At 44.0% G+C, this 23,800-nt stretch overlaps 1 protein-coding gene across 1 annotated transcript in view; it reads right to left on the bottom strand.

The window, feature by feature from the left end:
• LOC114641672 (gastrula zinc finger protein XlCGF26.1-like) overlaps positions 1-23,266 on the bottom strand; it is a 29,851-nt gene extending 6,585 nt beyond the window's left edge. The window contains exons 1-2 of the mRNA XM_028790692.2: positions 23,131-23,266; positions 13,740-14,263 (exon numbers count right to left, since the gene is read on the bottom strand). Coding sequence (XP_028646525.2) covers positions 13,740-14,151 — 412 coding nt within the window. The 5' untranslated portion in view covers positions 14,152-14,263; positions 23,131-23,266. The remainder of the gene's footprint in view (positions 1-13,739; positions 14,264-23,130) is intronic.
• Between the last annotated feature and the right edge of the window lie 534 nt (positions 23,267-23,800).

Genomic DNA, 23,800 nt, shown 5'->3' with positions numbered 1-23,800 from the left:
CTGTTGCTGATGAACTTTATGGAGATGCAGATTTCATTTTCCAGAAGCACCTGGCACCTGCACACAGTGCCAAAGCTACCAGTACCTGGTTTAAGGACCATGGTATCCCTGTACTTGATTGGCCAGCAAATTCGCCTGACCTTAACCCCATAGAAAATCTATGGGGTATTGTGGTTAGGAAGATGCAATACGCCAGACCCAACAATTCAGAAGAGCTGAAGGCCACTATCAGAGCAACATGGGCTCTCATAACACCTGAGCAGTGCCACAGACTGATCGACTCCATGCCACGCCGCATTGCTGCAGTAATCCAGGCCAAAGGAGCCCCAACTAAATATTGAGTGCTGTACATGCTCATACTTTTCATGTTCATACCTTTCAGTTGGCCAACATTTCTAAAAATCTTTTTTTTGCATTGATCTTAATTGATATTCTAATTTTCCGAGATACTGAATTTGGGACTTTCATTAGTTGTCAGTTATAATCATCAACATTAAAAGAAATAAACATTTGAAATACATCAGTCTGTGTGTAATGAATGAATCTAATATACAAGTTTCACTTTTTGAATGGAATTACTGAAATAAATCAACTTTGTCATGATATTATAATTTCATGACCAGCACCTGTATGTGCAAAAAGAAGTCAGTCATGGAGGATTCTCGGCTAACACTTACAACAATACAAACCTTATTCAGCATCGGAGAAGTCAACACAAAAAGGGACTGGTGTGAAGAACGAGCTGTCCAAAGGCTGGGGCGACCAGCAAGCTTAGTCTAGCTCAGTCGCCTACTCTCACTTGGCCTCCAATAATGGCAGCACTTAGAAAACTCAACCTTATAATACTGACAGCAAGAACGGCAACAACTTACAGTGACAGCAAAAACAGTGGAATTCGCAAGCCTGGACGACCAGCCACTTGCAGTTCTGGAAGATGTCACCCTGTAGATCATTTAGATCCACGATTCCATCTGCCAGTGAGTGTTTGTTTACTGATTTATTTGTATAATTAATTTCTTGGGCATTAGATGTTTTGACTAAAATCCCTTTGATTAGCCTTTCAGTGAATTTGTAGGTAGATGGGAGGAAATGGATGCAGAGTATTACCGAGCTGGTACATAAATCTAAATTGTTATCAAGTGGACGTCGATTAGTTAGAAATTGTAATCAGCCCTCTTATTTGCTTGTTGGGTAGAATGGTACGAGCCATTTTTTTAGACCTAAATAAAATAATATTCTTCTTCTTTCGGCTGCTCCCATTAGTGGTTGCCACAGTGGATCATCTTGTTCCATATCTTCCTGTCCTTGTCATCTTATTCTGTTACCCCCATCACCTGCATGTCCTCTCTCACCAAATCCAACGGTGGAATTCGTAAGCCTGGACAACCAGCCACATGCAGTTTTGGAAGATGTCACCCTGTAGATCATTTAGATCCATGCTTCCATCTGCCAGGGCACAAGGATTTTTACAGATGTTGCTTTGGCAGAATTGTATCTAACTGTGCACACCATACATATCAGCAGTCTTCTACGAGATAACGTCACCAAACTCAGTTTTACAAATGACCTTTGGAGTTCAATTATTATTATTATTAATGAATTATTATTATTATTATTTCAAGCACGTCTCCGGTGTCCATGTTGAGACTGAAACAAGTGACTCTCTTCTGCCAAGAATTCGCAGGCTGGCATGAAACTGAAGCTCTTCTTGCCGAGTGACACAATATGCTCTTAGCCTGTAACTGTACAAAATAGAAAGTGTACGTCAGACTGTGTGATAATACGAAGAATATCACAAAGGCCGTGGGAGATTGCTGACTTACCGGCCTGCCATGCAAGGCACTCGCCATTCAACTGATGGTGAGCCAAGGACTGCCGTCTAATTCAGTGGCTGTATGAAGACGCAAAATTGGTCACCTGATGCATTCTGCGCCAACTTACTCTCAGTTTGAAGATATTTTAAAAACAACCTGACCAGCCCATGAGAAGGTTATAGCAGGAGGGCGACAGAGGGAGGAACAGTACACATTGTATGTTATACTCCCAAAGGGAGTAAAAATGGATATTACAGTAATCCCTCCTCCATCGCGGGGGTTGCGTTCCAGAACCCCCCGCGAAAGGTGAAAATCCGCGAAGTAGAAACCATATGTTCATATGGTTATTTTTATATATTTTAAGCCCTTATAAACTCTCCCACACTATTATAAACATTTCCCGCACAATTATACAGCATAAACCCTTTGTATTCTCTTATATATTAGGTAAGACTCGTTGAAATTATGTATGTAAACACGCTGTTTATATACAGTAAAACCTAAATATTATTTTAAAGATATCGAGCGTCTCCGATATCACATATGTTACAGCCATTACGACAGACAGGCCACCAGCAATAAATACGTACAATGCAAGAAAAATTGTACACAGTAAAATGTGTGTACAGTGACACTAAACTATGTACATGTAATAAGTACTGTACGTAGATAATTATGTTACTCACCAACAATGACACGACGACTTGTCTGATAACGAGGAGTTTAATTGTACTGCACAACAAAGGATAGTGTTACAGCTCTTCTAAAGGAGCCTCTTCAGGTGACTGTGTAGCACCGCCGTTGTTCTTCTTCTATCACTCTTCAATCCAAATCCCTAAAGCAGATTCCATCCAGACTACTGCCTTATCACGTCCACTTGAAACTCGTTTTGCGCCCTGGTTAAAGGACACTGCGGCCATAGATCTTATATGTTTTTCCTCCTTTTTAAATAAAAAGAATCGTGGACTCATTGATGCTGTAATGGTGTCCTGCAGCGGTGTAGCTGTTCCCTTCCTTCAACATATCCAAAACTTTTACCTTTTCTGCAATCATTTGCATCTTCTGTTGGCGCTTGGACATGGCCCCTGAAGCAGTAGCAGGAGCACGTTAATGCTGAATGAGCGAGATGAGACTTCCTGGTTAATGCAGCACTCCGTCGCTGAGCCAATCAGCAGCACACAGGAACTTAACTGTGTGCTCTGATTGGGTAGCTTCTCAGTCATCCGCCAATAGCGTCCCTTGTATGAAATCAACTGGGCAAACCAACTGAGGAAGCATGTACCAGAAGTAAAAAGACCCATTGTCCGCAGAAACCTGCGTTATATATTTAGATATGCTTACATATAAAATCCACGACAGAGTGAAGCCGCGAAAGTCGAAGCGCGATAAAACGAGGGGATTACTGTACTGGCTTAATCAGTCAACTAACACATCACAATCTTCTCTTCTGCACAGTGAAAGTTAATACAAAATATGGTCTCCCACTCAACACCTTTTGAAGAGAGAATAAGAGGAGTTTACTCATCGAGTGTGTCTGCCACCGATGTCATACCATTAACTAGAGAGTCTCTGTGAGAAAAGTGTAGAATCAGACCAAAGTGTAAATATTTTCCAAAGTGTTAAGCAAGCGGAAGAAGAGCACAGAATCGGAGCCTCTCTATGTAGAGGCCATGATACTCGATCCAAGGTAAGACAAAAGAAGTTTTAGCAGGAAGAGGGAGACTACTCAAGATTTATGGATGTACTAGCCATGGTCCAAGGTAGGTAATGGAATAATTAAAAATATTTACTATCTCTTGCCCTACATGTGCCTTCAGCGCCATTCCTCTGTATTCGCGTATGTTAATCTCTCTTCACCGCTGCTCCCTTTCTCAAGGGTAGTCCTGTATGGATCGTGGACTATCTTACAGACAGACCTCAGTATGTGCGTCTCAGGAACTGCAGGTCTGACATTGTGGTCAGCAGCACAGGAGCGCCGCAGGGGACTGTACTTTCTCCGGTCCTGTTCAGCCTATATACATCGGACTTCCCATACAACTCGGAGTCCTGCCACGTGCAGAAGTTCGCTGACGACACTGCTATCGTGGGCTGCATCAGGAGTGGGCAGGAGGAGGAGTATAGGAACCTCATCAAGGACTTTGTTAAATGGTGCAACTCAAACCACTTACACCTGAACACCAGCAAAACCAAGGAGCTGGTCGTAGATTTTAGGAGGACCAGACCCCTCACGGACCCCGTGATCATCAGAGGTGACTATGTGCAGATGGTGCAGACCTATAAATATCTGGCAGTGCAGCTGAATGATAAATTAGACTGGACTACCAATACTGATGCTCTGTGCAAGAGAGGACAGAGATGACTATACTTCCTTAGAAGACTGGCGTCCTTCAACATCTGCAATAAGATGCTGCAGATGTTCTACCAGACGGTTGTGGTGAGCGCCCTCTTCTACGCGGTGGTGTGCTGGGGAGGCAGTATAAAGAAGGACACCTCACGTCTGGACAAGCTGGTGAGGAAGGCAGGCTCTATTGTAGGCATGGAGCTGGACAGTTTAACATCTGTGGCTGAGCGACGGGCGCTGAGCAGACTCCTGTCAATCATGGAGAATCCACTGCATCCACCGAACAGGATCATCTCCAGACAGAAGAGCAGCTTCAGCGACAGACTGCTGTCACCGTCCTGCTCCACTGACAGACTGAGGAGATCGTTCCTCCATCACACTATGAGACTCTTCAATTCCACCTGGGGGGTAAACGTTAACATTATATAAAGATATTGTCTGTTATACCTGCATTGTTATCACTCTTTAATTTAATATTGTTATTATCAGTATGCTGCTGCTGGAGTGTGAGAATTTCCCCTTGGGATTAATAATAGGTCCCCCCCTCTCTTTCTTGTGTGACGTGTCAGGCGGCCTTTGAAGCATCGTACCGTGCCCCGCGCATGCGCACTTCACCAGAAGACACACACACACGGATACTGGATGCACACAGGGGTTTTATTAAAGAGGATATACAGTGCATCCAGAAAGTATTCACAGCGCTTCATCATTTTTTCCACCTTTTGTTATGTTACAGTCTTATTCCAAAATGGATTAAATTCATTTTTTTCCCTCAGAATTCTACACACAACACCCCATAATGACAATGTGAAAAAAGTTTAATTGAGGTTTTTGTGAATTTATTAAGTTTTACCGAGCTGGTGCCTAAATATAAATCGTTATCAAGTGGACGTTGATTAGTTAGAAATTGTAATCAGCCCTCTTACTTGCTTGTTGGGTAGAATGGTACAAGCTGGCTCCGCTCCCAAAATATACACCCGGGCTAGTAACAAAACAAAGGGAGTGTGCGGAAGAGACACATAGGAGTGGGCTGGTTTCTGGGGTGAAAACAAAGGGCACTTATTATGCTCTCTCGGAGGAGAGAACTGTTCACCCCATTGGGATCAAGATCCCACATAAATATGGGGTATCCCCAGACCAGCAGGTAGAAAGAATTAAAAATTGGGAATTCGATCCAGAGAGGTCGACCCCGGAGCAATCTTTTGCTCTCTGGGAACAAGTGGCACAATGGCTACACCCATTCGAATGTGCAACCTTTCAGATAGTACAGCAGGTAGCCTGCTTCCTGTTAATGAAAAGTCTTCCCAAATATCTCACCCAGCTGGTCTGGGGAGACTTAAAAAAAAAAAAAAAAAAAAAACATGGAAGAGCTTATAAAGCTCATAGAACCATCTAAAACAGCCTCGCAATCTGAGAGAGAACAGAACAGTCCTCTGGTGAACTCCGTGGGGATTATGTCCTATAAACCGGAGCCCGTGGGTGCGCAACCTAATCAGGAACGAGGAGGGATGCAGGTGGAGAGAGAGGTGGGGGGGGAGGGGGGGGTTTATGTCCGCTTACAAAACCACTGACGATATCACATACGGGAGGTTCAGAGATGAAGCTCTCCTCGATTCCAACAGCAACATTTCCATCGTTGATTGCCGATATGTACTACCGCGACAGTGGATGAAAATAAAGACCAGTATAACGCGTATATACTCGTAAATATAAAACAGTCCTATGTTTCATCAGTCATGGAGGATCGCTAAAGAAATTTCCCGTAGCGGTCCTCCCAAATCCATCTTTTTTGGCGATTCTAGGGTGGCACTGGTCTAACAATAAATGCGGTGTACTACTGACTACTCCCGATCAAAATTTAGGCCTAGTTATAGACGGGAATGACTCGACACCATGTAATCAGCCAGAGGAGAGAGATGCGGATGTCCAAGAGGTGGATGGGCCGTCGCAGACAGATACCTCATCAACCAGTGCCTCAACGACTCCCCGACCCTTGAGGTCAGACCGGACCCTCTCTCTGAGATACAATTTCAATTTAGAGATACACCGGCTTCTGTCAAATGAGGACTCCCTGAAATTTGTGAACAATGCAGTGGTACTAGTTACTGGCCAATGCACTCATCAGCCCATGCCATAGGTCATTTTCTATCACAAAGTGAGGACCCTATTATAACGGGTACCAGAGCATGAGGGGTAGGTGAGGAAGCTGTTGTTAATCCCACATACCTACTGGCAGCAGGTCTGTGAATTGGCACATGCCCACTTCCTAGGAGGCCACTCGGGCGCCGAAAAGACTTTAGATTTTATTGGCCAGGAATTGAGGAGGTTTTTGCGTCTCTTGTCCAGAGTGCCAACTATGGCAAATTCCTTGGAAGGACAGGGCTCCTCTCTTTCCCCATCCCTTGACTGATGTCCCCTTCGAGCGAATTGGGGTCAATATAGTAGGACCCTTAGCCCGAGGATATAAACATATATTACTCCTTGTGGATTATGCTACTCGATATGCAAAGGCTGTTCCCTTGAACTCAACCACGTCTAAGGCTATTGCACGGGAACTAGTAGGGGGTCTTTGCGTGTTGTTGGAATCCCTAAGGAAGTCCTTACGGACTAGGAGACGTTCAGCGAGACTGCCAAGTTACTTAAAAAAAAGCACTTAAAGCAAGCAGTGTATCATCGTCAAACCGACGGTCCAGTCGAGAGGTTTAATCAGACCCTCAAGACAAATGCTTTGCAAGGTGGTCAGTGGGGACAGGAGGAACTGGGATCAGCTAGCCCCCTCCCCTGTGTTCTTTGCCTATCGGGAAGTCCCACAAGCCTCTACAGGGTTTTCAACATTAGAATTATTATACAGATGGCAACCTCAGGGAATATTGCATATTTTGAAAGTAAGATGGGAAGGAAAGGCTCTTCCCCCTACCAATATATTAGAGTGTATCGCACAGTTGCGTGATCGATTTGGATAAATTCAACCTATATTAAAAACTCACATGGAAGAGGAGCAAGCAGCACAGGCTCACTATTAGGACCATGGTACGACTTTCTGAGAATTCCTTCCAGAGGGATTGTGTCATGGTTTTGGTTTCTACCTCCCATTCTAAATTGCTAGCCCATTGTCAAGGACCTTAAGAAGTTAAGGAGAGGAAAGGACTCACTAACTATTTGGTGCAACAACCCAATCGTTCACCTGAGTGAGCGGGTTTATCATGTAAACTTACTGAAACTGCGGAAGGAACGGGATCCCAATCCTTCCCCTGCTCAGCCTCGCTCATTCTTTGCTCAAAAAAATATCCTTAACGTCAGCGCCGAGTTCTAGACAGAGACGGGAGCGCAATGCAGCTACAGTTAGGTCCATAAATATTTGGACAGAGACAACTTTTTTCTAATTTTGGTTCTGTACACGACCACAATGAATTTGAAATGAAACAACTCCGATGCAGTTGAAGTGCAGACTTTCAGCTTTAATTCAGTGGGGTGAACAAAACGATTGCATAAAAATGTGAGGCAACTAAAGCATTTTTTGAACACAATCCCTTCATTTCAGGGGCTCAGAAGTAATTGGACAATTGACTCAAAGGCTATTTCATGGGCAGGTGTGTGCAAGTCCGTCGTTATGTCATATCAATGAAGCAGATAAAAGGCCTGGAGTTGATTTGAGGTGTGGTGCTTGCATGTGGAAGATTTTGCTCTGAACAGACAACATGCGGTCAAAGGAGCTCACCATGCAGGTGAAAGAAGCCATCCTTAAGCTGCGAAAACAGAAAAAACCCATCCGAGAAATTGCTCCAATATTACGAGTGGCAAAATCTAGTTTGGTACATCCTGAGAAAGAAAGCAAGCACTGGTGAACTCAGCAACGCAAAAAGACCTGGACGTCCACGGAAGACAACAGTGGTGGATGATCACAGAATCATTTCCATGGTGAAGAGAAACCCCTTCACAACAGCCAAGCAAGTGAACAACACTCTCCAGGGGGTCGGCATATCGATATCCAAGTCTACCATAAAGAGAAGACTGCATGAAAGTAAATACAGAGGGTGCGCTGCAAGGTGCAAGCCACTCATAAGCCTCAGGAATAGAAAGGCGAGATTGGACTTTGCTAAAGAACATCTAAAAAAAGCCAGCACAGTTCTGGAAAAACATTCTTTGGACAGATGAAACCAAGATCAACCTCTACCAGAATGATGGCAAGAAAAAAGTATGGAGAAGGTGTGGAACAGCTCATTATCCAAAGCATAGCACATCATCTGTAAAACACTGTGGAGGAGGCAGTGTGATGGCTTGGGCGTGCATGGCTGCCAGTGGCACTGGGACACTAGTGTTTATTGATGATGTGACACAGGACAGAAGCAGCCGAATGAATTCTGATGTGTTCAGAGACATCCTGTCTGCTCAAATCCAGCTAAATGCAGTCCCATTGATTCATGATACAGATGGACAATGACCCAAAACATACAGCCAAAGCAACCCAGGAGTTTATTAAAGCAAAGAAGTGGAAAATTCTGGAATGGCCAAGTCAGTCACCTGATCTTAACCCAATTGAGCAGGCATTTCACTTGTTGAAGACTAAACTTCAGACAGAAAGGCCCACAAACAAACAGCAACTGAAAGCCGCTGCAGTAAAGGCCTGGCAGAGCATTAAAAAGGAGGAAACCCAACATCTGGTGATGTCCAGGGGCCTCATGTATAACGCCGTGCGTAGAACTCACACTATAACATGGCGTAAGCACAAAAGCGGGATTGTGCGTACGCACAGAAAAATCCAGATGCAGGAATCTGTGCGCACGCATACTTTCACGTTCTTCCACTACATAAATCCTGATCGGCGTGAAAAGTAACGCACGTGCACGCGCCTTCTGTCCCGCCCCAACTCCTCCCAGAATTATGCCTCTTTCAATATGCAAATCAATATAAATAGCCTTCTGTGAAAAGACAATGGGAAAAGCACGGGGGAAATATAAGAATTTCAGCGAATACCAAGTGGAGGAAAAGGAAAAACGTACTATTTGTTGGTTTAAACAGTGGTATAATCAACAAAACAAAGTTGATCGAGTGACAGAGTGTCGGAGAAACTCGAAGGCTCAAGTTCACAAACTCGCACAGTGCCCGAAATAAAAAAGAAATCACATATCAAAGTTGCCGTGAAAAGGCGAGTCGTAGCCCACCGTCTGAGTGTCATATGAAAGCTTATCAGGGTACAGAAAAAAAAATACGCACACAGTGGGGAAAAAAGCACGAAATGTCAACTTTAATCTCGAAATTTCACGTAGTTTATTTTGCCATTAAAGTAGAACATCATAAACTTCATCTTAAAATCGTTTATTTTACTAGTTTCTCAAGTAGCACGTTAAATGCTTTGTTCTGTATTTGATCTTCTATGTGCTCTATGTATGTGAATCACTACGTGCTTCCGTTCTTTCTCATTCTCCGACACAGAATCCATTACATTCGTGATATTACAGCTCTCTGAATAATTAAAATACTGACATGTATACGTGATATCATTGTCATGATGATAGGAATGAAAGCATGTTATTAAACATGGGAACACGGTGGCGCAGTGATTGTGCATATCTCACGCAAGAGGCCTGCTGCGCCATGTGCGACCTTCGATGAAATAATTTATTACAGAAGTACTGTCTCTTTCAAACGTACTAACCTCCAATTCCTGTCCTTACTTTTCTTTCTCCAAATGACCAATCGCCACACAATCAGCTCTGTAATAGACGTTAAGCCATCTGTAAGCTTAGAACGCCGATTCTTCAAAACTTTTAAGGAACATCGAAATATCTTCGTAGTAAATGTTTAATTATTCTATCCGTCTATCTTTCCAGTGTCGCGTCAGTGCAAGAATACAACGCAATGCAGGAACAATCCCTGAGCTAGCTAGAGCTGCGGCACCGTGTCCTCACATGTTTAATTATTAACAATACAGATTATTTAAATGAAGTTAAAGTTTTAGCTGTATAATATAATCAACATATTTTGCTGCATTTCATCTTAAAAATGAATACCGTCATCATATGTAAATACGCACTTTATAAAGTGGCGCAGGTTGTGCAATATTATAACTGTAGTGCAAGTTTACAGTGAGGTGATTGTACTTATAAGTAAACAGTTATATAAGGAGCACTTGATGGACTGATTGAGTGCGTTTAGAGTTCTTGGGATGAAACGGTTTCTAAACCGCGAAGTCCGTACTGGGAAGTCTCTATAAAGCGTTTTGCCATGGCTGAGTCAGCGTCTGCTTCATGCTGTATACCGATATTTCAGCTGCTGCTGTGATTCCCCACTCAGATACAGTGATATAAATACTCCGAGTGGTGCAGTGAGAGTAATATGGAAAAAGATGATCTGCTGTGGCAACCCTTAACGGGAGCAGCTGAAAGAAGAAGAAGATGCAGTGAGAGTTACAACGCTAAAGTAGTTATGGTATTTGGAATACTATGGCTATTCCCTGGACCATTATATTGCTGCAGGTTAATTACAATCAGATGCATTACACTAATAAATAATATGCAGTTAGTTTCAGTGTATTTATAAAGCAGCGTCAGGAATGTGGATCTAAGAAAGAAAGGGTGACCACACAGGAACAGTAGCACTGCTTTGACGCTGGGTGCCGCCAGTCTGCAAAACCGATCGGAGAAATTGCGTACGCCAAGGTATGAGTTACCGTGGAAATGTGCGTGGCTTTACGCCAAGTTTAGGTTTTATACATCGCGATTTGAGCGTGGAAACGTTCGTACGCAACATTTCTGTGCGTACGCATCATTTATACATGAGGCCCCAGGAGTTCAAGACTTCAGGCTGTCATTGCCAGCAAAGGGTTTTCAACCAAGTATTAGAAATGAACATCTGATTTCCAGTTATTTAATTTGTCCAATTACTTTTGAGCCCCTGAAATGAAGGGATTGTGTTCAAAAAATGCTTTAGTTGCCTCACCTTTTTATGCAATCGTTTTGTTCACTCCACTGAATTAAAGCTGAAAGTCTGCACTTCAACTGCATCGGAGTTGTTTCATTTCAAATTCATTGTGGTAATGTACAGAACCGAAATGAGAAAAAAGTTGTCTCTGTCCAAATATTTATGGACCTAACTGTATCCTGTCTGTCCCGGAGGTAGTGAGAAAAAAACCTAGAAGGACCTCTCTGACTACAAACGACATTGTGACACAGCTCAGGGTTATCGTTTGAGAGCGACCATATCGGCTTCCCAAAGCAAAGAAAGCAGAAGTGGAGCTTGAAATCAAGGGCAGGCTGGAACTAGGAGTGATAGAGGAAAGTTATAGTCTCAGGTTCAGTCCGATAGTCTTAGCTGGAAAGCCTGACGGGAGTTGGAGGTTTTGCAATGACTTCCGTCGACTTAATCAAGTCTCCCGATTTGATGCTTATCTAATGTCTTGAGTGGACGACCTCCTTGAGAGGCTTGGACAGCCAAACTTTTTGCCCACACTTGACATGAAGAAGGGGTACTGGCAGGTTCCTTTAACGGACGCCGCTAAGGTCAAGACCGCGTTAAGCACCCCTAGCAGACGCTGGCTGTATCGTGTCCTTCCATTCGGATTACATGGGGCTCCTGCGACTTTCCAGCATCGGGTGGATAAAGTGCTCCACCCTCATAACTCGTATAGTGCTGCTTACTTTCAATGACGTTTTCATTTATTCCAACACATCGAAGGAACACGTACAGCAGGTCGAAGTGGTATTGTGAATGCTGGGTGAAGCCAGGCTTTGAATTAATCCAAAAACAATGATTTTTTGGGTTGAAAGAAGCTAAATATTTGGGCTACCTGGTGGGTAGTGGTACCATAAAGCCATAGTGTTAAAAGGTAGATGCCAAATTAAAGTTGCCCTGTCCACAAATCAAGCAGCAAGTCCAAGCATTTCTCGGATTAGCTGGGTATTATCGCTGGTTTTTACCTTGGTTTTCAGAGACAGCGGCGCCCTTCAGTGATTTAGCAAAGAAGAAGGTTCCTAACAGCGTGGTATGGACTGAAAAGGCAGATGCTGCATTTTGTGACCTAAAACTGGCCCTTACCGTCAGCACCAATATTGAAAGCACCTAATTTTTCACTTCCCTTCATACTCCAGACGGAGGTTTCAGACACAGGCCTGGGTGCCGTGCTCAGGGTAAGCGTCGATGGTGTTGAACACCCTGTCACGTACCTGAGCCAGAAGCTGTTGGATCAGGAGACCAGGTATGCAGCAACGGAAAGGAAAGCCCTTGAGATTAAATGGATGATTAGACAGTTGAGGTACTACATCTGGGGCCGTGAATTCACACTTGTGAAGGATCATGCACCTCTAAAGTGGATGGCCTTGCACAAGGAGTCAAATTCACAGGTCACTAGGTGGTTTCTTGATCTCCAACCATATAAGTTTTCACTTGTTCATCATATGGGCTCTCTCCATGCCAACATGGATTCTCTCTTCTCTAGAGTCCACGACCTCTCGGTCAAGGCTGCCCGACTCGATGGGTCTGGGGTGGGGGGGGCTGGGGGCTTTGTCACACACGAGCGATTGGGAGACAGCTAAAGGACCTGAATGAAAGTAATTTCATGCAAGACCAGAGGGTGGCGAGGTGCACTGACCATCTCTCTTGATCCCTTGCAGACCATCCACGGGAAATCCCGTAAGGGTTCCAGAGCCAGTGATGACATCACATCCCGTCCTGGCACCACTGATGATGTCACTTTGGGTTCTCGGCAAACAAAGCCGCCATCTTTAGCTACCTAAATCAGTTCTGTTTTGGAATTGTATCTGTGAACATCTCATTTATTTAACCGTTTTGCAGCCAAGGCATGATATACATGTGGCTGCCCCAAACCTTTTTTTGATGACTTTGTGTCATTTTTGTGACACTGGTTATTCTAGTTCTTCCCCTCATCCCCAAAAACATGCTGGTGAAGAGGAGTGGCAACTCCAAATTGACCCGATGTGACTGTGGGAGACGGAATGGCCCAAGATCATCTCCAAGTGAAGATTTCACACCACTGCCAACTTGTCCCAGCAAGTTCAGGCTGAGAACAGAACACAAGATGCTGAAAGAAGACCCTGAGACCCCCCTGAACGTCATCATGGCTCATACAGGTAGCTCTTCTCACTGTTAACGTCAAAGTACACGAGATTACCATTAGAAAGATGAGGCACATATTAGGTGTGCACTGGCTTGAGCAAATTCACTCTTATTTAGTGCACAGGGGTGAGGATTTTATTCTTATTTCTTTTTGTTGTGGACATTTCTGCCTTAACTGCCACACAATTTAAGAAATTTACACGTCTATAACAAAATATGACTTGATATTTTTTTACGTAATGCGCTGTTGGCCTAACATATGTCAAAGCTTCATGATGTTCAAGTCATACGCTGAACACTTTAGATTTTTCCTTATTTCACCCAAGTTTTTCTAATTTATCATTTATTAGGTAACCTATTGTTTGTTATCATGCACCTGAGCAGGTGATCTTTATCCAAGTTCAATCAACCGTGTCTTCCACTCTCACATTTCAATCCTCTAAAAACATCAAAGCACCCACCGTTAGAATTATAAATGCTCCCTTTCTTTTATATTTAATCACATTACTCACTTATTCCAACACTCCTAGGTGACTCTTCTCCTTCTCTCCCATTTCCCTCGGTGATTTTCTCTTCAGGCTCCAATAACTCTGATTTTAGCTCTGCTGAATTCTCCAGTGTAGCCAGTCGTCCCGTATTAGTGAGCCAGGGCTGTAAACTGGATGGAGATTCTTCACAGCCATCTTGCTTGAAAATATCCTCAATTTCATGCTTTTGAAGTTCAAGACCAACGGAGAAATCATTCAGATCCTCAGCTTTAATGGCAACAGTCACCCCCTTGCAGTCCTCCACTTTAAAAACTGAAATGCTTTCTTCGTGATCCTCCAGCTTCACACACACATCCTCTGGTGTGAGCCACTCACAGTCCTCTTCTTTAATGCCCACCATTCTTTCATCCACACCATCTTCTTCGGCAGAGGCCATGCTCTGTGGGAAACTCTTCTCTCTCTTTAAGTGTCTGCCCTTCTCACATGGACAACCCCGGGCTGGAGGCCATTAGACACCTCAGTGTATGGCCAAGTGAAATGGGAAAGCCCTGTGAACATAAAAATGGTAGAATTAGTCAGTAAAAAGTCAGTAAAAATAAGGAGCACACTTCAGGGTCACAGTGCCATCCATGAGGTTTGGTTCAAAGACACATTTGTCTTAATTTCCACCTCTGTCTCACAGTTTCAAATTACAAAGCAAACAATTCTGATGTGATCAAAGTGCATTGCAGACTTTCATTAAAAGGGATTTGCATACATTTCAGTGCCACCATGTAGATATGACAACACTTTATCTACATGGCACCATCACATTTAGACACAGGTCTATTAAAGCCGTTATATGTAGGGCTTTGTTGAATATCCTCGCTGGACTTGAACTGCGCATCGGGAGCTTCATTCTGTTGTTATATTCTATATTTTATACAGTGCATCCGGAAAGTATTCCCAGCGCATCACTTTTTCCACATTTTGTTATGTTACAGCCTTATTCCAAAATGGATTAAATTAATTTGTTTTCTCAGAATTCTACACACAACACCCTATAATGACAACATGAAAAAAGTTTACTTGAGGTTATTGCAAATTTATTAAAAATAAAACAACTGAGAAATCCCATGTACATAAGTATTCCCAGCCTTTGCTCAATACTTTGTCGATGCCCCTTTGGCAGCAATTCCAGCCTCAAGTCTTGTTGAATATGATGCCACAAGCTTGGCACATCTATCCTTGGCCAGATTCACCCATTCCTCTTTGCAGCACCTCTCAAGCTCCATCAGGTTGGATGGGAAGTGTCGGTGCACAGCCATTTTGAGATCTCTCCAGAGATGTTCAATCAGATTCAAGTCTGGGCTCTGGCTGGGCCACTCAAGGACATTCACAGAGTTGTCCTGAAGCCACTCCTTTGATATCTTGGCTGTGTGCTTAGGGTCGTTGTCCTGCTGAAAGATGAACCGTCGCCCCAGTCTGAGGTCAAGAGCGCTCTGGAGCAGGTTTTCATCCAGGATGTCTCTGTACATTGCTGCAGTCATCTTTCCCTTTATCCTGACTAGTCTCCCAGTCCCTGCTGCTGAAAAACATCCCCACAGCATGATGCTGCCACCACCATGCTTCACTGTAGGGATGGTATTGGCCTGGTGATGAGCGGTGCCTGGTTTCCTCCAAACGTAACGCCTGGCATTCACACCAAAGAGTTCAATCTTTGTCTCATCAGACCAGAGAATTTTCTTTCTCATGGTCTGAGAGTCCTTCAGGTGCCTTTTGGCAAACTCCAGGTGGGCTGCCATGTGCCTTTTACTAAGGAGTGGCTTCTGTCTGGCCACTCTACCATACAGGCCTGATTGGTGGATTGCTGCAGAGATGGTTGTCCTTCTGGAAGGTTCTCCTCTCTCCACAGAGGGCCTATGGAGCTCTGACAGAGTGACCATCGGGTTCTTGGTCACCTCCCTGACTAAGGCCCTTCTCCCCCGATCACTCAGTTTAGATGGCCGGCCAGCTCTAGGAAGAGTCCTGGTGGTTTCGAACTTCTTCCACTTACGGATGATGGAGGCCACTGTGCTCATTGGGACCTTCAAAGCAGCAGAAATTTTTCTGTAACCTTCCCCAGATTTGTGCCTCGAGACAATCCTGTCTCGGAGGTCTACAGACAATTCCTTTGACTTCATTCTTGGTTTGTGCTCTGACATGAACTGTCAACTGTGGGACCTTATATAGACAGGTGTGTGCCTCTCCAAATCATGTCCAGTCAACTGAATTTACCACAGGTGGACTCCAATGAAGCTGCAGAAACATCTCAAGGATGATCAGGGGAAACAGGAGGCACCGGAGCTCAATTTTGAGCTTCATGGCAAAGGCTGTGAATACTTATGTACATGTGCTTTCTCAATTGTTTTATTTTTAATAAATTTGCAAAAATCTCAAGTAAACTTTTTTCACGTTGCCATTATGGGGTGTTGTGTGTAGAATTCTGAGGAAAAAAATTAATTTAATCCATTTTGGAATAAGGCTGTAACATAACAAAATGTGGAGAAAGTGATGCGCTGTGAATACTTTCCGGATGCTCTATATATGTGATCCTATTTGCGGGATTACAGTGACTGCATCCCGACTGGAAGTAGGACATTCGGGGTTTGAGGAAAGTGGGTTTGTAGGAGGTTACTCATGACGGGCGTGTTTTATGGGAGAGAAGAAAAAAAAGTTTTTTCTAACATCAAAGGTGTTGTGTTGCTATAGAAGTTTAATATTTGTAGTAGAAGATGGCTGCTAATTATAGAATCCTGCCTGCATTTGATGAGATAAAGGCATACGAGAGCAGGAAAAATGAAGATTTAATATGGACACGGGTTAATGAGCTGAGAAATAAAAAACACGCACTTGGGGTTGGACAGGGACAGCACTGAGATGTCAATTTCAGCAGACCTGGAGGGAGGTCGGTCGGTCGGTCGGTCGATAGATCGATACTTTATTAATCCCAAGGGGAAATTCACATACTCCAGCAGCAGCATATGTCGTGTTTAAAGGAGAAAAAGGATCGTATCTATGAGGCATATTCAGATTTTACACATTTAAAAGGGCGAGTGCAGTTTCTCTGGTGGATTATATCATCGATTTGGAGCACAGATACTCCTGATGGGTAATTCCACGTCAAATCATCACACTTTTGGACTTCATCATCACAGCTTTTAACAAAAACAAATTTTCTGCAGATGTTCATGACATTATAAGGTAGCATTAGTAAACAATTGGCCAATTTTATAATATAGTCTTTTTTTGCTATTCAAATTTTAATATTATAATTACTCATAACTTGGTCATTTCGGGGATAGCACAGTATTTACACAAAATACAGACCTGGAAAAGAGCATTAAAACAATATGAAAACCATTTCTGATCAGCTTATATTTATTGCCAGGCAAATATGGTAGGAGACCAAAATACATTATTGTCAGAGCACTGGGCTAAAGACTGCACAAAAATAAATGAACAAGTGATAATAACAGAGGAGGCTGGAAAACACAGAGGACTGTGAAGAACAAAGCATCACGTCATTTACAAAGGAATCAATCTCAGACACATTTCGTGTTTTGGTCGAATCTTTAGGATTACTGGTAAATGATTCTACTTGCACATTCACAGTCTATGGAGGGAAATGCTTAGACAACGACATTAGTCAGCCTAACAAGAATAAAGTCAAAAAGCTGAGAAACTCAAACATTTCAAGCCGCAGAGCTTTCATATTTGGAATTGGTAAAGTTGTGTATTCCACCAAACGAGTGAAAATTCCTGTAAAGATTGGAGAGACACAATGTGGCACTGAAACAGAAGTGGTGCCAGCTGAAATGCCAATGTCGTAAGTAAAACATCCTTAACAAGAGCAGGACTACTTTTAGATAAGGAAAATGACAAAGCAGTGATGTTTAATCAGCCAGTGACTCTTGAATTAACCCGCTCTGGTCAGTACTGCGTGAACATCTTAGATAAAGAAACAAAAACGATGAGCATTGTGAACGTGAGATTCTAAGAGTTTCAGAAAACAGGAGTGCAGGAGAGAAGCAAAAGGCTTTGCTAAACCTTCACCTGCAATGTGGACCTGCTTCACTGGACCGATTGCACAAACTGCTTCCATTGCACAGGAAGCAAAGAAGCAGAGTGGGCTTCCTTACTTAAATTGTTGAGAATTGTGAGACTCGCCTGAAATACAGCAAACCCAAACTCAGAGCAGCTGTTGGTTTGATGCTAGCCTATGAATACAATGAAGCTGCGGCAATAGACTGACATGAACTTCAAACCAGAGTGCGGGGTCTTCACATCATTAACACATTCACATGTTTTAGTGCCGGAAATTGTGAAACCATTCATTCGTTCGTTCTGAGATAAGTTTGCATGGAGCTCCTCAAACAACTTCTTCTTTTGGCTGCTCCTGTTAGGGGTCGCCACAGCAGATCATCTTCTTCCAGATCTTTCTGTCCTCATCATCTTGCTTCGTCACACCCATCACCTGCATGTCCATTCTCACCACATCCATAAACCTTCTCTTAGGCCTTCCTCTGTTCCTCTTCCCTGTCAGCTCTATCCTTAGCACCCAATATACCCAGCATCTCTCCTCTGCACATGTCCAAATCAACACAATCTCGCCTCTCTGACTTTGTTTCCCAACCTGAGCTGACCCTCTAATGTCCTCATTTCTAATCCTATCCATCCTCGTCACACCCAATGCAAATCTTAACATCTTTAACTCTGCCACCTCCAGCTTTGTGGTCAGTGCCACCGTCTCCAGCCCATATAACATAGCTGGTCTCACTACTGTCCTGTAGACCTTCCCTTTCACTCTTGCTGATATCCATCTGTCACAAATCACTCCTGACACTCTTCTCCACCCACTCCACCCTGCCTGCACTCTCTACTTCGCCTCTCTTCCACAATCCTCATTACTCTGAACTGTTGATCCCACGTATTTAAACTCATCCACCTTCACCAACTCTACTCTCTTCATCCTCACCATTCCACTGACCTTCCTCTCATTCACTCACATGTATTCTGTCTTGGTGTTCCTACTGACCTTCATTCCTCTCCTCTCATATCTCCACCTCACCAGGGTCTCCTCAACCTGCTCCCTACTATCGCTGCAGATCATAATGTCATCAGCAAACATCACAGTCCACGGGGACTCCTGTCTAATCTCGTCTGTCAACCTGTCCATCACCATTGCAAACAACAAAGGGCTCAGAGCCGATCCCTGATGTAATCCCACCTCCGTCACTCCTACCACAGACCTCACCACGGTCACACTTCCCTCGTACATATCGTGTACAACTCTTACGTACTTCTCTGCCACTCCCGACTTCCTCATACAACACCACAGCTCCTCTCAGTCACCCTGTCATATGCTTTCTCCACCTCTCCAGGGTCTCCTCAACCTGCTCCCCTACTCTCGCTACAGATCACAATGTCATCAGCAAACATCACAGTCCATGGGGACTCCTGTCTAATCTTGTCTGTCAACCTGTACATCACCATTGAAAATAAGAAAGAGCTCAGAGCCGATCCCCGATGTAATCCCACCTCAGACCTCGCCACTGTCACACTTCCCTCGTACATATCCTGTACAACTCTTACGTACTTCTCTGCCACTCCTGACTTCCTCATACAACACCACAGCTCCTCTCAAGTCACAATGCCATATGCTTTCTCCACCTCTCCAGGGTCTCCTCAACCTGCTCCCTACTCTCACTACAGATCACAATGTCATCAGCAAACATCACAGTCCACAGGAACTCCAGTCTAATCTCGTCTGTCAAACTGTCCATCACCATTATAAAGGGCTCAGAGCTGATCCCTGATGTAATCCCACCTCCACGTCACTCCTACCGCAGACCTCACCACTGTCACACTTCCTTCGTATGTATCCTGTACCACTCTTACAAGCTGAGTGAGTTAACATTTGAATAGCGGAAACAATTTATGCATAAAACATACTTCATATGTATAAGATGATTTACAACCTGTTCACCATCGTGTTCAACACGTGTACCGTATGTGGCACATAAATACAATTTTTGTGAACAATTTAAGTATACACATAGCAGCACCATTAGTGTTAACATTATTTTGACTCACCCTGTTCTTCTCTGCCACTCCCAAGTTCCTCATACAATACCACAGCTCCTCTCTCCTCACCCTGTCATATTCTTTTTGCAGGTCCACAAAGACGCAATGCAACTCCTTCTGGCCTTCTCTAAACTTCTCCATCAGAAACTACTTAGTGATAATGGTGGCGAATCAGAGAGATGGCAGAGAATTAGTGCCCTTAGTGATCCCGTATGTGTCAGGAGTATCGGAACAGCTGAGGCGCATTTTCTCGAAACACCAGGTCTCAGTGGCTTTCAAACCCCAAAACACGCTACGCCAAAGATTGGTCCATCCCAAGGATCGGGTCCCACGGCACAAACAGAGTAACATAGTTTACGCAGTTAAGTGCCAGGAGGAGTGCCGTGAATTGTACATCGGGGAAACCAAGCAGCCACTGGCTAAGCGCATGTCACAACACAGAAGAGCTTCCTCGTCAGGCCAGGACTCCGCAGTCTATTTACATCTACAGGATAGTGGTCACTCCTTTAAAGATGAAGAGGTGCACATCCTGGACAGGGAGGAGCGCTGGTTTGAGAGAGGAATCAAGGAGGCCATTTACGTGAAAAAGGAATGACCATCTCTGAACAGAGGAGGGGGCCTAAGGGTACATCTGTTGCCATCTTACAATGCTGTGATTGCAGCCATTCCTCAACCCTCTATGAATGGTTCACACGTCTACTAATCAGTGGACAATTTGCATATCACTGATCAACTGGCCCTTTGTCAATGGTGCTAGTCTCTGTGATTAAGCAAAGGTACTGTTTATAAGGTTGGGGAAACCTGCAGTCAATTGAGACTGAGGAAGAGACTTGGATAAGTCTCGAAATATTTCTCCCACTTAAAAACTTTGTCCAGATGAACAGAATCAAATTTCTAGGATTTCCTTACCTGGATTATTGAGCATGCATCGAGACATGGCAGAGAATTGTAACACTGAAACAAAGACCACCGCTGCATACAGTCCCTGGGGTAATGGACTACCTGAGAGACACACAATCAGACATTCACAGAAATTATATGGAAAGTGAGAAAGAATACTGGATGTGACTGGTTAGTGCCAGATTAGCGCCACTGAGCACTAATGACAAAGAATACCATGCACAATATTTATGGGTACAGATCATATCAGCCTGTGTTTGGCCGAAATCCAAATCTTCCTTGTAGACAGACCGCCCGCCCATGAAGGTACCACTAGGAGTGTGTCAGTGGGAGCACATATTCCAGCACTGCACACTCCATGAAGAGCATTTACTGAAGCCAAGTGTTCGGACCGAATACGGAGAGCACTCCAGAGACAGGTTAATTCTGAAAATGATAAATCTGAGACAAAGTGGACGACAAAAGAGTGGACTGTGCAGAATGGAAGGGACCTGCAGAGGTCATTGGACAGGATGGAGTTGTGAGATGTGTCGGACGTGGAGGTCCTCTTGGAAGGGCCCACCATTCTAGACTACGTAAAGTCAATGGTAAAGAAGACAATCGACATACCACCAACAATGAGAGAGAGATTTATCAAACACTACATCAGATAATGAAGACAGTGGAGATGAGAAGGAGACTCTAAACTCTTCAGTCCCAGTAGAAGATGTCGACGTTGAAGTTGAGCAAACTCACCGGTTAAGACGGAGTCATCGTGTTTGTCTACTAAAGGGGAAAACAGTGAGATATGTGGACGGGGATGGTGGCATACAGATAAAGTATTAGATTGGGCTGGCAAAACAGAAATTGTTATAATTTAGAGTTTACTGATCCTGACAGTGTGTCCTGCGGTGGGTTGGCACCCTGCCCAGGATTGTTTCCTGCCTTGTGCCCTGTGTTGGCTGGGATTGGCTCCAGCAGACCCCCGTGACCCTGTGTTCGGATTCAGCGGGTTGGAAAATGGATGGATGATCCTGACAGCATTTCTGACACATCAAGTGTCTGCAAGTTGAACCAGAAACTAATGAACTGCAACTATGGGACATCACGTGGAAATCACGGAGATATCAGCTGAGTTGGCAAGGCAGGAAGAGATAAGCAGCTGGGAAAGAAATGGTGCATTTGAGGAGGTGGAAATCCACAAGATGGATATGCCCTTTACAAAAGAGACTTCAGCAGGAATCGTACCTAAAGCACACCTAGTGGCACGAGGGTCTGAGGGACAAGATAGGAGTGGGCTCAACAGGGATTCACCAGCCTGGGCATCAGAATCTGCTCACCAAGGTGTCTGAGGTGGCACTGACACTTTAAACACCGAGAACAAACAGTTGAGCTCCAGCCCATAATAGTCGAGTCGCAGCTCTGATGAACTCTGCAGCTTTCAGACTTTAATGGCTTCATATGGTTGGATGCCCTGATGGGCTCACCACTACCCTGGCTTGAGTCCTGTTCTTCATTTGACACGGCCATCTCTAGCAAGCAAAAGTATAAAAGTACATATAAATGCTGAAAGTAGTTCTAAAGGATAAAAGACATCAAATAAAACAATACCGTTTCAAATATCACAAAATTTGTGCTCGTAATGTCTTGCCAGCTGTAGACTTTACTGTATCCCTCTAGCAGCACTAGCCTGTGTAATGTTTGTATTATTTATTTCCCATTAAACAAATCAAAGTCTCCCTGTTACAGTGAAACCGCACGAGCATCTTTCCTGATAAGAAAATACCAAAAAATGAAATCATTTAAATTATTTCTAATAGGTCTCGGTATGAGACAAACTGGTGGAAATAAAACCTGAACGCGACCTGTAAAGTTACATCGTCCGCCGCCACTTTAGTAAAGTTTGTCGATGACGACTTTAGAAGAAAAAGGAAAAAAAACACAAAGAACACACAGAGCTCGAGAAAAATCAGAAATGAACGACGGGGCAGTGCGGGAGTTAGCGGCTGAACAAGCGCGTGCCCGACGGACAGCACAGTTCGGAGCATGCGCGAAATCAAAAGGCGAAGCGGCGCGGAAAAGTGCACGAGCACGAAGAGAACACAGAGCAGAAACAATCCCGATTTAACGCGCCTCCGCCAAGTCAGATGTACAGTAGTAGCATTACATTTCACGGGACACCGACCGGAAAATAAAGTAACGTAGCAGTAGCAAAAAAAAAGTGCGCGACCCCCGTCATCCACAGTAAACTTCCCGAAGGTGAGATTTGCTGTGCCGTCTCCTCCACGTCGCGTTCAAACCCCAACACTTAAAAGCGAACCACGCGGCGTCAGGCACCTCCTCAAAGTTAAAGCCTCTCAGAATATCACGATCTTCCTCACTGCTGGCATTACCAACCCGTACGCGATCCCCACGTTCGACTTCGTCTCACCTTCCGCACCTTTGCTTGATCTTATGGTCGTAAAGAAGTCGGAGCGCGAGGGTCTCATAAGAGCAATCTAGTGATGAGCTGCTCGATAGTTACTTGTCTTGCTTTCGAAGCGCCGCCATGATGCTTGTTTGAAATGCGCCCGTCACGTGATTTTGAGGCACGCTAGCGTCATGACGTCATTGATATCTGCGCCCATGGACATGTATAGATAGACGTCGCATTCACAGTGCTGCCCAGTAGACACGATACGTCAGCGCGTATGCCATATTGCGAGTGGCAAAAGTGCCATTTAAACTGATACAGGTAGGCGTGGTTTTCTGATGGAAAAACAATAACGTTTAGAACAGTAGCGTTTACATACAACAGATTTTGGCGAATCGTTTAAATGCAAATATTTATATCCATTTACACACTAATAATGGCAATTATTAAATAATAATAATTATTATTATTAAATAATTCCTCCCATATAAGTAACATTTCTCGGACTGCCTTCTTCCATCTCCGAAATATTTCTAGACTTGGCCCTGTTCTTACCCAACACAGCACTTAAGTATTGGTTAATGCCCGAGTCACCTCACGTATAGAATACTGTAATGCTATTCTATCTGGCATCCCACAAAAACTTATCCATCGCATACAACTTCTTCAAAATTCTGCTGCAAGGATA

This window comes from Erpetoichthys calabaricus, chromosome 5 (assembly GCF_900747795.2).
Source record: "Erpetoichthys calabaricus chromosome 5, fErpCal1.3, whole genome shotgun sequence".
Lineage (NCBI taxonomy): Eukaryota > Metazoa > Chordata > Cladistia > Polypteriformes > Polypteridae > Erpetoichthys > Erpetoichthys calabaricus.
The sequence above is the reverse complement of the archived record's forward strand: the minus strand, read 5'-3'. Positions and strand labels throughout refer to the sequence as shown.